The 15,037-nt window shown below is 36.3% G+C and overlaps 2 protein-coding genes across 2 annotated transcripts; both read right to left on the reverse strand.

Annotated features, from left to right (window-relative positions):
• Window positions 1-2,994: 2,994 nt before the first annotated feature.
• On the reverse strand, window positions 2,995-8,556 carry LOC116182958 (phenoloxidase-activating factor 2-like). Its single transcript, XM_031503532.1, has 6 exons — window positions 8,418-8,556; window positions 8,057-8,363; window positions 3,831-4,163; window positions 3,515-3,783; window positions 3,304-3,467; window positions 2,995-3,250 (listed from the first exon to the last, which is right to left on the reverse strand). The coding sequence occupies exons 2-6, from the start codon at window positions 8,341-8,343 to the stop codon at window positions 3,053-3,055; spliced, it is 1,251 nt and encodes a 416-aa protein (XP_031359392.1). The 5' UTR covers window positions 8,344-8,363; window positions 8,418-8,556; the 3' UTR covers window positions 2,995-3,052.
• A 135-nt stretch (window positions 8,557-8,691) lies between these two features.
• LOC116182960 (phenoloxidase-activating factor 2-like) lies at window positions 8,692-10,280 on the reverse strand. The gene is made up of 3 exons (XM_031503533.1): window positions 10,085-10,280; window positions 9,779-10,033; window positions 8,692-9,706 (listed from the first exon to the last, which is right to left on the reverse strand). The coding sequence occupies exons 2-3, from the start codon at window positions 10,024-10,026 to the stop codon at window positions 8,767-8,769; spliced, it is 1,188 nt and encodes a 395-aa protein (XP_031359393.1). The 5' UTR covers window positions 10,027-10,033; window positions 10,085-10,280; the 3' UTR covers window positions 8,692-8,766.
• Between the last annotated feature and the right edge of the window lie 4,757 nt (window positions 10,281-15,037).

The raw sequence follows: 15,037 nt of genomic DNA on the forward strand, positions 1-15,037 counted from the left end.
GTCTAGGGAACGTGTGTTCCAAGTGGCACAATTTTAATATGCCGTTTGTTCTCACGGGCCGCTCCCACTAATGCGACATATCGAATTTTTTAAGATCATTTAATCATACTATCGACTTAAATCGTACATTTTTTGTTATTTACGGCATTTTCAATTAACTACATGCGAAATTGGATGACTCACCCGCCGTTATACGTATTATCGTTCGTATGGTTGCTTTGCTGAGAAACAATTAAAGTATAAATGTAAATTTCACCACTTCTTTGAGAGTAGCTTCCGACGAAACACGTTGGACCCTCGGTTGATTTGGAAAAAGTGCAAATTTTTTTACACACTTACATGTAACATCCTGTAGAAATAAAAATAAAAGGCATAAAAATCAGAATTTCGTTATCACTAAAAAAAATGTTGGTTTGCATAGAACGCAAACTGGTTACAATTACAGAACTAGAATAGTCAGCCGCTTTTCCCATCTTTGCAGATATTACGGTTATCTTCAATAATACAGTTTCGCCTAGTAAAAAAAAGGGCGCAATATATTAAAGAATTCTAGAATTTCCCAATGACTTTCTCGTCATAAAATGTCTGAAATAAGTAACAAATTTGGCTTAGTTTCAACATTTCCACGTCTCAACAGTGTTTTGGGAACACTCGTGTCAACAATTATTATTTAGGGTGGGTATCTCTTGAAATAAAGTAATAGTATAGTATTTGTGTTATATTATGGTAATAGCATAGTATAATAATTGTGGTAATAGTGACCATCAAGAATGTAACTCTACCTTTTAAATTTTAACTTATACTTTGATGTAATGAATTTTTAGCGCATTTTTGCAAATTTATTTGTAAAAAGTAGCTTTTAATCTCACTTTGGCTGGCTGGCTGGTCGGCTGGCTGGCAGCAAATGTGGGCGCGTAGAAGAACTCTTGTAGAAACGCAACGGGTGTACGTGTATCTACAAGGCCGTGTAATTTGTAAACCTTGGGGACAGGGCTACCTGATGTGAGGTTGGCGACATCTGGGCATCGTCCTCGAGCGTAGTATACTAACGTGAAGGTTTTTCAGTGTTTTCCTATCTTCTACTACAGTTTTGGTCCGATTCTTTTCAAATTGGTGTCGTCGGAAAGATGTAAACGCGCACAACTCCTGCGTGGCGGAATTTTGTTTTTTGGCCTAGGGGCGAAATTAACGACCTTTTGCAAGGCGCGCGCGCGCGCGTCTTCGAGAGGTAGTCAACTTCGGGCACCTTTTACCTTCCGTTGCGAATTCTGTCACGCGTTTTAACGTTTCGTAAATCTCGAATGGCTGTCTCTCTTTCTCGTGTCGCCAATAGAAGCTCGAGCAATGAGAAGTGCCCCCCAAAAATTAAGTACTATCTTGTGGAAGGTTTTAAGCGAGATCCACCAAAATGTGGGTGTAAAATAAGTATGCACCGAAAAAGGAAATGTATAGTAGCCTCCGACAAGATCTAACTGATGGTGGAGAAAAATCTTCAAACGCGAATTGCGGGTGAACGGGACGTCGGCAGTGGGTACCGTCAAAGGGAATGTGGTAGCCCCCAACACGATCTTACTGATGGTGGAGTTAAATCTTCAAACCCGAATTGCGGGTGAACGGGACATCGGAAGTGGGTACCGTCAAAGGGAACGTGGTATCCTTCGACAAGATCTTTTATTGATGGTTGAGTCAAAAGTGGCTATAGAATACTGATCTGCCACACAAAAATGCGCTGAAGTCCCTTCGATCTCACACGAGGAATTTGATAATTTTTTATATAAATATTTTTTAAATATATTTATTATATGTTTATTCAAGTCGCGTTTTTTTGGTAAAATAAAATGACATGAATTGTTGGTTAAACCGTCGAACGTAGTGCCTGTCAATAGGCAACACACATTACTATGTAACTAAGATTTCATGTGTTACGTTATGTGTCCTGTAATATTTCAATTTCAGGGTTCTGAGGGCGGATATTAAGGATCTACATTATATGCCCAACGTATTTCTGTAAGTGCATACTATAGTCATTGAATCATCATATCATGCTCTAGTTTCCGAGATGTTTCCAGTTTCACTTCTGAGATGTAACGTAAATATTATTTTGACATGTTTTGATCAGAATACGCGTCGCCTCAGAAAAATAATTTAACATCTTTGAATCACACACACGTGGTTATCAAATGTGCATGTGATGTACCTTTTTAGTATCACGATAATGCGTTTGAAAGCTTGTACTTCAACTTCAAATTCATGTGTAAATAGTTTTGGGTACATTTTGCTCTAAAACTTTCAACCTATACCACAGAGAAGAGTTGAATTGTTACACACCTAAGAGTCATAGGGAATAATCTAGCGAAAGTCCGAACTCGATACATGACCTCTAGGGAATGAAATATGTTGATTTCTATTATATTGAGCCCGCCGTTTTTCCTGTTCCCGATTCACTCACGGCCAATTGCACAAAAAAAATAAGCCAGGATGATTGTTTAATCCGGTTTTGGCTTTATATTGCAGTTGGCAAATAATCTAGGATTGCGATTATAATTCGCTTTCCTGCAATATAGAGTCCTATAACTTTTATTCCTGTTGAACCAGCTTTCTGAAAATCAATAGCGTCCGTTCTTAATGTACCAAGAACCCAAAGTACCGGTACATCAAATTTCAACACAATCGGCCACTTTTAAAAAGAGTTATAGCGCATACGGACGCGACAATACAAAACTATCAAGGATCTGAGGATAAAGCTAGGTAGAAATACCTTGGATGTACTCGTATACCTAAGTATTTCCAAATGCACGTAAGTGTTCTTTCAGAGTCAACCTTGCCAAACAAGACAAGATTTAAAATGGCTCCAAAAATTATATGATTTCACATGTTTTCTAGCGAATACCACTGTCTTATATGATTTTGGAGTTCTATCATGGGGTTAAGAGTGGATTTATGGAAATCATTAAAGCATTAATTGATAATAATTTCCGAAATGAATCAAAGTGGTTTACATTACAATTTTTTCTAATGCAAAATTTCGAGATACAAAAATAGTTAAAAAAAATTATAAATTATAAGGGGCAGTATCCAAGTTAAGTCGGGTCATATGTCCATCAATCCATCCTCTAAATCGCGAGACATCAACATACACTCCGGGAACATCTCGTTGTCCACATCCAATTCCCCACGCGACAATGCCGGCTTGTACATACCGTTTTGGATTACTAGGGTCAGGGCACACCAATGGACCACCTCCGTCACCCTAAAACAGATGAAATTATTTAAAAACTAGTTAGATATTTTTTTAATCCTTACTGTGCACGCATCTACTCCACTTTCCCCTCCAGCACACATAAATGATTGATGAAGTACAAACTTAGCACCAAGCCTGGTCTTACGCAAATTTTCTTCACATTTACCTTTCGACACAGTGGGTAGTTCAATCTTTTTAAGTATTACTTGAAATCTGCCTTTTTTACCTACAAAACCGCAATGGCATATCAAAAAATCGAAATCTTAGCATTACCAAATACATCTTTTCCCCATCCGCTAACGAAACAGTTCCTAGAATTAACCACAACTCCTTGATGTGGCAAACAAATTGTGCCAATGTGGGCTGCTTTGTCGAAGGGTCTGTTGAGAACGATTAAAGCAACGTCATTAAATAAGTTGTTAGATTTGTAACCCTCGTGGATTACTATTTGCTGAATCTCTCTCTCTTGATAGGCATATCTCTCACTTTCGGTTTGCGTGTCCCATTCTCCGGCACGAACCTTTATGTCACTACTTCTCACACTAAAAAAGAATCCAAATATTACCATGCGACACATTTTTATGCTTACTTTTGAACGCAATGCGCTCCAGTGAGCACAACATTAGGTGCGATCAAAGAGGCGCCGCAAATCGATGAAAGCCCGTCGGGTCCTGGATTCTTGTTCAAAATCGCCAACATCCACGGGAACTCGCCATATTCAGCTTCGTTGTTGCTATTTCCAGTGATTTTGAAACCGACTCCGTTAGGATTTCTAATACCGCAGAAACTCGGTTGATCCGGAGGTAGAGTCGGCGTCATTGGAGTAACATCAGGAGGAGATGTAACCTCGGGAGGAATTTTACCGTCGGCAGGAATTTGGCAGCATACATCAAGGTAATCATCACAGTTGTTGTTACCAAATCTAGAACAAAGTTAAGCGTTACCATACCATTTTGCTAAGTTTGTTTGATTTGAAAAAATGTGAGAATGCCTCTTGAATAGTGAACCTAGATTAAGTACACACCTGTAAGGTTAGTTGTAGAACTATAATTGAAATAGTTTGCATGACTAAAGCAAATTTATGCCACATCAAACAGCAAACACCAAAAACCACAAATTACCTGGCGTCGCACCGAGTTACATAAAATTCACGTGTTGCGCAATGCGTCCTGACATTTTGAACCAAAATCGCAGACGCATAAATGCGGGCCCTAGATCGACTGTGGTCACCAAAAAGTTAATAAAATTCCTTTATCAGATACTAGAACAATTAATTTTAGCATTGAAACTGGTACACGTATAATGATTTTGATTCCCTTACTCTTGATCAAAACCTATGTAGTCAATTGGGATAGATGCAAAATATCGATCCTAGAGTATGGTTCAAAAGAAGCCAACGGACATTTTCACAAAATGGAAATTAATTTCTTGGGCATTACAGGAATGCAATCGAACGTTTTCTGGTCATAGTAAATGTATAAATAACGATTGTAACTTCTGAAGAAATATAAATAATTTCCTAAACAGGTACTTTAAATTTTTACCATTTTCATTTCCAAAATATTTAAAGTTATTGTTTTTGAGGCCAAAGTATTGACGCTCACTTCCTCTAAAATTTCGATTTATTCAAGAGCCAACATGTATAATCTGTGTTTTTAATAAACTGTACTGATCGTAGATTTCCCTGCTATTGTTGAAAAATGTTGGAAAACTAAAAGGATGTATTCGAAGGGAATTCCAAAAAGTATGTACACATAGAGTTTGCCTGAGTTTATTGATGCACTAAATTGTGATTGAGAAACATTCAACGTTCAAGAAGTGAATTTACCACTAACTAAAAGATAATGGATTTATTTGGAAAAAAAAATATACGCTGGGATGTTTAAACTGATAGAGGATAGATGGATTGTTGCGAATCCCGGATCTGTTTCTGAGTGAATTTTATTTAGAATAGGTATGCACTCATTGGTGGATATTCCAAATCCGGAACAATCGCTTTACAATCAGAGGTAGATTTATCTTGCACGTACCACAAAAAACATTAAACCCTCCAATTATGATAAATTTGCCGCCATTATTATTGGTAAAAATCCATCAACGCCTTCACTCAAAATCCCACAGGATGGCAGAAGAAATCCCTACAAAGTTGGGGCTCTACCAATGTAATTAGGACAAGGATTTGTTTCTGATATTAATTGTAAATTGCGATGGTGAAGAAGAAAAGGCCCAACGTAAATGATGCTCGTTCACTGACTGCATAGCAGAAGAATTTGCTGTGGATTTGGACGGTTTCACATCGATAGTCGATTCTTGAATCAAAATTCAAAAATTATTCAATCGAGTTTCTTAATTAGGTCTGTTAAGTCAACTAAACTGACGTTGAACTGTTGTGGTACAAGGGGTCCTCAGTGAAAAAGTATAAAGATTATTTAATTCTATTTTCTGAAATTAGTAGCTTTAGGTATACCTCTAGATAAGCTAGTAAATGAGCAAAGCGGAATTGGTAAACAAATTTTTAAAACTATTATTAATGCAATAATATCTTTAGAAAAACGTCGAAATGCATTATCCAAGTGCATATTGTGTGAATATAACAACGTGAATTTTCACTTATAATTGCACAAGAGGTTTGTATCTTACCGAGTAAATTTGAGTTGTTTAGTTAATGAAAATCTGTTGCTTAGCAATTAGACGAGAAAAACTGTCAACTAGTTGACTAGGTAGACAGTTTTTCAAGTTCAATTGCTAAAAGGAAACGGGTTTGAATCGCAACAACACAAATTTACTCGGTTTAGGTAAATACAAACCCCGAGTGTAATTCGGCAGGACAATTTAACGAACAAGAAATTCACCAAACTAATCAATTATTGACAGACGTCAAACTAGTCATATGGGAAAGGATAATGCGATAATTGGTTCGAAAATGAATAAGTGAAAAAACCACTAGTGCATTTGTCGCTGGAAAAGTTGTAGGTAACTTTTGCCGATGTCAAGGTGACAATTGTCAAGCACATTTGAAATTGTTGACCAATCATACGCCTTTCGGATTACAGTATCGTCGGATTTCGTATGCATGTGAATCCAGCTTTATGCATGAGTTGAATTGTCAAAAAAAATCAAACTAGAAGAAAAAAAATCGGCTAGAGTCGACACATTAAGGAAATATAGGAATAGTATGTACCTAATTCATATTTACCAAAATGGATGGCCACAACGGCACAATAGCCAACGCTAACAACACAAACAAAAAAATAAATAAAAAAAATTCCTGCAAATTTAACAATTTAAGTAAGTGGCATTGTTTATTGTGTAAGGGTTTGTTTGGCTTTGCGTTTGGTTGTGTTATATAGTATACACACTTTTACATTTAATAAACCTTTTTTCACATTTGTAAGTGCTTCGCACCCTAACATCATAACATGAATTAATAATAAATAAGTAAATAAATAAATGAATTTATAATTCGAAGATTTAGATCGTGATTCCGAACCCGCATCAACTTTAAGATGGGCGCAGTGTGACGTACTAAAGATGCAATCTTCCTTGAGGCCGAAATAGTATCGAGATTCCACATTGTCGGTATATGCACAAAATAATATCGCATCAGTCAATATAAATAAATTGTTTATGCTAGGCTAGGTACTTCGGTATACATATATTACACTCAAAAATAAATTATAATTATTCGGACGTGTTTTGAATGAGTTATATAAATAGAAAATATAAAGTTAAGCACATGTTAGGACGCAATTGGTTTTTTTTCTAGCGAAATACATCTTGTAACTGCCTCGCGTTCAGATTCACATTCAAACGCGATACAATTTGATGTTCATTAAAGTACCTAGCTATATCATGTTTTATAAGAGCAACTTTTCGCGTTGCCTTTTTCATTCGCTGAACGTTCACAAGAAAAAGTCCTACTTTTGTAAGTTGATGAATACAAATAGGTTGAGGAGGTAACGCTGCCTATTTAAATACGATGTTTAATGTAACTCTGTTCTTGAAGTGTGATAAAATCTTGGGCTTCCCCAGATTTTTCATGCTTCAGAGTGATTTGTGACGTGGTGCATGTAGAAAAAAGATGATTCCAACTTCCAAGTGACATTTATATACGAAATGTTGGCGTTGTGCAAATGGTTTGCAAAATAAAAAATCTCTTGGTAAAAGATCATCCAACTTTCAAGTTTGTAGGTATACCTACATAGGTATAAGCAAAAAACATGTTAATAAACTAGCCACTTGGACGTACTTACTATCTGCCATATCCTTATTAATATTTATAGGTACAAGATGCTATAATGCACCTGTACGTAGATGCCCAAGCATTTTATAAAACGCAGACGGATTTTTTTCAGCATACTTAAGCAGCTTTTCCAAAGTGAGACGGGCAAGGTTATCAACAAATCCATCAAGTTTATACATACTATCACCTATTGACAGGAGAACAATGTAGTTACCGCTTCTAGACATTAGAGGCCAATTAAAATTGCATATTATGTACGTTTAAGTACATTATACATTAAATTTGATTTCACTATCTAAATTTTAAGAATTGTAAGGAAGCAGAAGAGAATAATGAAAATTTTGTTTTTCTATTTACAGTTCAAATTTAACAAAAATTAGGGGCCCTAACTACTAAAACATGGCGCAATAAAATAGTACGAACCCATTAATTTTATCAAGATTTAAGCAGGTCAAAACTGCATAGACTAACTTGCATTGGTGTAGGAACCCAAAACTTTGTCCTTGTCCATATATAATTGTTTAAGTTAAATATACATCTTGAATTATTAGCATAGTATAAAGTATTAGTACCTGATATCAATCAATCCTGTACCATCGTACTCTTCACTTGGGATTATGGTCCGCGTTTCACCATCGCAGTTGAAGTATCGCACGCAGCGATGAACCCCTTCATCCGAACCTTGTCCACATTTTTGCTCGGCCCCAAAACCGTCATTTCTTGGAGACGTTACTTCTTCATATTGATCAAAGTAATTTCCAGTAGATGTAGTAAAGATCTTATCTATGGCAACTTGTACCTTGTCCTGTTGTGCATGTATGTGCAACAACGTGGATAATATAATAATCAATTGCTTCATCTCAAATTAATTCGTCGAAACTTAAAAATGATCACACAAGGTCAAAAAAATAAGTTAACGTAACCTTGACTTACGCGTGCTTCTCTTCTGCAGTATAAATTGCTAACTGCAGTACATATACTTAGCACCTACAGCAAGACAATTACGAAGGACTGTAGCGAAGAAACGAATTGAATAGTTGTTCAAGATCGTCCTCCCCCACCACCACGTCAAAACAAAATAATGTATTTACGTGGAAAACCCGTTTACAAAATACTGGGGACTTTATTTTCAAGAAATGTGACCTTAGCAACGTCATTATCGCAACCTAAATTACAATTTCAACATTATTTATCAATAACTTCTGTAAAATGTTTAAAGATTTTTTGTTTATTGACATACATTAATATGAAGCGTCATTAATTATGAAAAATTCTTACAAACTTAATTTCTATACACAGCAGTATCGAAACCTTGATCGATCATCATGTTGTCTATCCATTCGATTGATTTTGCTACATTGGCGTACACCCCCGGAACCAAGTCTTCACCGCAACCAATTCCCCAGGCGACAATTCCGGCTTGAAAGTATTTATTCTCATTTTCTTTACCGAGAATTGGACAAACGAGAGGACTACCGCCATCTCCCTTACATGTGTCTTTACCGGGTTGTCCCCCAGCGCAAATAAATGATTCGTTTAACTTAAAATGGACACCCAACCTAGTTTTTCGAAGCTTTGCTTGACAAGTCTCCCTTTGCACGATCGGCAGGTCAATTTTTTTCAAAATGACTTGATATTTTCCCTCTTTGCCAAAAACATCTTTCCCCCAACCAGTCGCGTAACACATCAAATTATCGAGTATTTCGTGTTTATCCGGTAAACAAACGACGTCCACGTTTTCAGCAAGATCTACGGGTGAATCTAAGATTAAAAGAGCAAAATCGTAAAAAAGTGAGCCCGGTTTGTAATGGGGATGTATCAAAATATTTTTTACGTCTCGGTCTTGATGAGGATGGAGTTCATTTTTAGTTTGCGTGTCCCATTCGCCCGCGCGTATTTTGTACATCTTATTTTTATCGGGAATGCAATGCGCAGCAGTTAAAACTACTTGAGGATGAATGAGAGAGGCTCCGCATTGATAAATTAACAGTTTTTTGGGATTTCCTTCAATCGATTCTTCGCGAAGTAATGCGACCATCCATGGAAATTCACCGAATTGTGCCTCATGATCCTTTGCGCCAGTAATACGAAAACCCGCACCTTTGGGGTGTCTCCTGCCACACCCTTTCGCTTCTAGGTCTGGTTTCGGGGTTATGGGGACTGGAGATCTGTCTTTCGGCTCGCAGCAATGTGATAAATAATCACACGGACCATCGTCGATTCTAAGCAATGTAAATAAGGGCGAAATTACGTTTAGTTTATTAGTGGTTATAATGAGATTTGAATGGACCTACCGTATATCGATAACTCCAAACCCGTCATCGATGATGGTACCATTAGGTGTGCACAGATAATAGGGAACGCAATCACAGTTTCCCGTCCCGGGGACCTTGTCTTTTGGGGTTAAATCTGGACCTCTACTCTCCGTGGGTGGTTTCTTGAAGACAGTGTCAATTATATCATCAAGATCTTTACCACCTGCAGTTTGCCCCACAACTACGTTTAGCAAACAACATGCAAAAATCGGTATGACCAAAATCATTGTGAGACTGAAACATATTACCATAATTACATACGATTAATGCAATAACACCACTTACTGAATCGCTCAGTAAACGCGCTGTTACAATTCGACTGTTATATCAGACGCCGCAAGTTCGACACTGGAACACCTTGAATAAGCGTAGTTAATACCGTCAACGTCACGGACAAGTAGAAGAGTGGTATAAAGACGATAACTACGAAAAATTATCGCTAAGAGTTCTGTTTGCTGTACTTTGTTGAATGAAATTGAATCAGCTTAAAAACTGGGTGGGAGGGCTACTTTTTCCTTATCTAGAACATTTGACCTTATCTTCGATTGGATGATAACACAATACTTTAACATGGGAATTTCTATGATTTCTTCCTGTACAAGAAAATTAGAAGAATTGTTGAGTGAAAGTTTCCCAAATACCTTAACAATAAAATGCATGTCCAAGAACGTATAAACATTTAGTTAGTAAGTAGGTACCAATCGACTTGGAAATTCCATTATATCAAACGTAATGTAGATGTATACCAACGGTATATTATTATAGTAATGAAAACAATTTGCAATTCCCTAGACATAAAAAGACAAGCTCCATAGAATGTGATCGAAACATTATGTTGTTGACCTTTGTCAATAACCAGCTTTTACTGATGAATTCACAGCGAGATTCACAGTATTTTTATTGGTTTACTGACATTAGTTAATACTACTTACTGCTTTCTAAAAAAGTTCTTGGGCCGAAAAACACCTATGTATCTATTATAAGAGGATAGTAATATACGAGTACATGTACAATAGTAAACCATATTTAACGAAACGTCTACACTACACTAAACTATGCTGTGCTGCATATTTAATAAAATTCGTTCTAATGTTTTTTAGTTAGGTCTATTTGTTCTGAATATGATTTTTGGATTTTTTAAAAATTGAAACGGAAATATTATTATTATTTAAAATCTACCGTGTTCATCGGCTTTACGCGTCAACATTTACCTAGTTAAGTTAGTATAATAGTTATAGTAGTTAAAATAATAGTTAGTGCGTTAAATTTCGTTGGATTCAGACACATGCTCAATTATTAAAAATATTTTTATTCTACAGTCCAAGTGGTTATTGGACTACAGGAACTACCCGCTGCGTAATCATATTCATGAATTTTTCGTTTCGCACAAGTCGTTATTAACCGGTCCTTCGAGTTTTACACGTATAGAGGGGTACGATTTATCAAAAATAGCAGACAAGAAGGACATTTATTAATGTAATGCAATTTTCAGTTAAACCTTTTTACATAGGTCCTACTTGATGTACATGAAAATACATCTTTTTACATTTTCCTACCAAAATTAATGTTTCTTCTTGGATACTATGAAGACCAGAAGCACCAACACAACATGCGCAGCTATTGTATGACACCTACTACACTAGAGTATAACTCACACGGCGCTATTTTAAATGGGAAATGTAGGTATACCTATTCCACAAAATTGTATTTTTTATTGCAAGCAACATATGGATTATATGTAACAACTGTTCAAAAAACGTATACAGGTGGCTCAGGAAATGTGAAAACTTATTTGTTTTTAATGGGAACCCTCCCTTTAATCTTTATCCTTTACAGACAAATCGTGCTCAAGAAAATAAGGCCAGTTTGTAATTAGCTAATTGCATATTATACCTATATGTATACCTCCCTTAAATGAACGGTTTTCGGAGAAAAAGGAATAAACCGAAAATGTATACGACGTTGTCACATTTGTCTTTTTAAATCTACCAACAAACAAATATCGTTAGGTTAAAATACAAACCAGAAAACAACAACAAAGATCTAGCTAGCACACAGCAAGAAACAAAAACCTAAAGCAAATATAGACGATTTATCTTTAGCGACAGACGGACGGAAACATCAGAGCGTTGCACCAAAAACTATTGAACACGGCTCAATTCAATTGTAACGATGTTAGCTATTTTTGAATAATTTCACAAAGTGATATGAGGAAAAATTTGTGAACGATATGACGCGTTTATACACTGTGTCTAAGATATGGATGTCTGTCATAGGAATCTCCGAAACCATGAAAGATACGACGATGGTCAAATTAGAGAAAATATGCGCAATGGAAAAGTTATTATCCTGCTTTAAAGAGTTCCGATTACTTCCGAAGAAATGCTAAAAAAACCGAAATTTGCCGATTTGGTTTTTATTTTTTTCTTATATTATTTGAACAGACATAACAAACATTTTTTTTCACTACTAGCGTCTGATGACATGATTATTAACCTTTTTTCCATTCTTAAAGTGGGCTTTCTCGGCAGTTGTGCAAAGTGGTTAATAATGTGGACATTATCAACTAGTAGTCAATAATGAGAACTGTCACGCTGTCACTTTTAGAAAACACAACCAGGGCCGAATTAAGGTTTGTCCGGGCCCTAGGCAGAATGAAATTTTCGGGCTCCTTTTCATAAATTATAATAACTCGTGTTCCAGCACAGTTGTGTTAGTTGTGTACTTTTTCGCATATACGTTAAACCGTTCGTAGCTCCTTCTAAATATTAATTCAATTAACCGGGTCAAAATATGCCAAAAGTGAAAGACATCTATGTCTATCCGTCTACAAAAATATTTTATCGGACTGAAGGCAAAATTTTTTAATTGCAAATTTGGAGAAATACATAATTGTTAATTGTTTTTCCGATACCTAATTAGAGTTAGTTTCGTCATAATCATGTTTTATTGAGGAATAAAGGTTTTTTTGTGTGGATGGTTGATTGTGCATTTGTTTGCTTACTTTGCCCTTTTTTCAGCTTTTTTGCCCGTTTTGATGCATATAATAAGCGCTTATTTTATAAAAATAAATGCGTTTTTATCCGCACTCTAATCATTATTTAATATAGTTTCGCACCTTACACTCCTCGGCGCAAGCGCCTCGAGATGTAATCTTGGTGCTCAGGCAATAATACTGTAATTCTCTACCTTCATATATAATATACTATTTCTTCTCCTATACTTTAATTCATAAAATATTAAACATTTGCTACCTGTACTTAAATGATAGATTTTTCATTAACATACAAGTTTACGACCAATAGGAATGCAGCATCACGGGAACATGACGCATAATTTATGAAAATCAAAGTTGCCATAACAATGACAGGTCTAATAGTACATTATATATCAAGGTAGAGAAGTACAGTATTATTGCCTGAGCACCAAGATTACATCTCGAGGCGCTTGCGCCGAGGGGTGTAAGGTGCGAAGGCAATAATAGACTTCTCTACCGTGGTATATATACTATTTTTTTCACTACTAGCACTTGAAGTCCTCTAAATTAACATATTATATTGATAAGAAAGTGAACGGTTGGACAGAATTGTTTGTTTATTAATTTAACATGTCAATCAAGTACGTAGAAGTACAAGTCAAACAGGCCGTATTTTGTTCTGTCATTGAGATATTTTCAAAGAGTAATTTCGTTCGAATTTTTTCAAAATGTGATAATGGGGGTTTACAGTATAGTTGAATTCCGCAGTTCTAATTTAATAAGCGTGTACCTGAAACCATAAAACATTTTTTTGGACAGTAAAAGTTTATTTAAAAATAGAGGCTGATTAGCAAAAAAATAATGAACATGTGCGGTTTTAAAGGTTTATTCAAAACGATATGATTGTGGCGGGCTCTGTGACGTAATAAGCCCGACCAATCAGCTCCTAGAACCATTCAGATGACATAACGACTTGGCAATATTGCAGGAGAATGGCATTTATAACTTGCGTCATCGGTCACAGGCACTTGTCACTTTCGTGCTAGATCACAGCCGTCTATAATTACAAGCCGTGCTGAGAATTATGGCAACACTGCATGGTAGGCTGATTTCCTAATTCAACTTGACAGATTTTGAGTGTATTTTATATGTGTTTTGGGTGTAATATTCCTATTTACCCGTTTTAACAGAGCGAGATTGCGACAATTTGCGTTACTCCCTACGAAATGAACAGAAATTATTATTCAGGAAAGTTGCTAAACGAAATATATCGATTTGTTGTCATAACCTCTAAAGCAGGCTACTCCTTACTGGACCCTTTACAAGCACTTTTATTTGTTCAAAGTATCTGTAAGAAGCTCAAATATGACCTACACACTACCTGGTACGTAAGTACGGTAAGTGTTTATCGTGAAAAAATACAATTAGTTTGTATTTCAGGTATTCTAGCACGGACATGTCAAATCCATTTTCTCTGAAGGAACCTTTCAACTTATTCCCAAGAGTTCATGGTACGGGAATTTGAAGTCTATGGGGCTCCCATCTTTAAAAGCTTCGTACCTAGACCTAGACTCACTGGAGTAGCGACTGGCTTAAAGTCTTCCATTCCGAATCACACCTGGTCGTTGATATAACCTCGCTGATGCGCAGCGATTTACTGTCCTTTTACCGAAATTAAGTGCTCAAGCGTGTGCTTCACCTCGACCTCTTTCGACAGAAGTTCACCAATTTCGGAGATCTCGATGGAAAACACATTATGATACAGTTACCAATTTACAGCGTTCCGCATTTTAAAGTCAAATAAAAATGTTATTATCCATTTTTGTAAATAAATAATATATATGCACAATTGTAAGCTGCCTAAGTATCTTTCTTCTATATTAAAACCGCCAAGGCGAAACACAGGGGAGAAGAAAATGCCATTTTTCAAGAGCAACAAGACGCCATTAAAACTTACATCGGCCCACCGATTGAGTTTCGAACAACGTTGGCCGTTGCCAAACTTCTCAGCATGGCTTGTAATTATAGACGGCTGTGGCTAGATGCAGTTAAACATCCCTCTCAAAACGTCAAATGTGACAAACGTCAGACCCTCGCGTAAGGTTGCCAGCTCACTTCTACGTGATTGGTTGTGGGTTTGTGACGTATTTAGTCTGAAGCGTTTCAAATTCGGACTAAAAACACAGCTTTTCAATAATTTATTTTGGGTTTATTTTACTCGCAAATAAAAATTGAGGACACACGGGTCTTTTTATTTTTTA

This window comes from Photinus pyralis, unplaced genomic scaffold, assembly GCF_008802855.1.
Source record: "Photinus pyralis isolate 1611_PpyrPB1 unplaced genomic scaffold, Ppyr1.3 Ppyr1.4_unclustered_Scaffold8227, whole genome shotgun sequence".
Lineage (NCBI taxonomy): Eukaryota > Metazoa > Arthropoda > Insecta > Coleoptera > Lampyridae > Photinus > Photinus pyralis.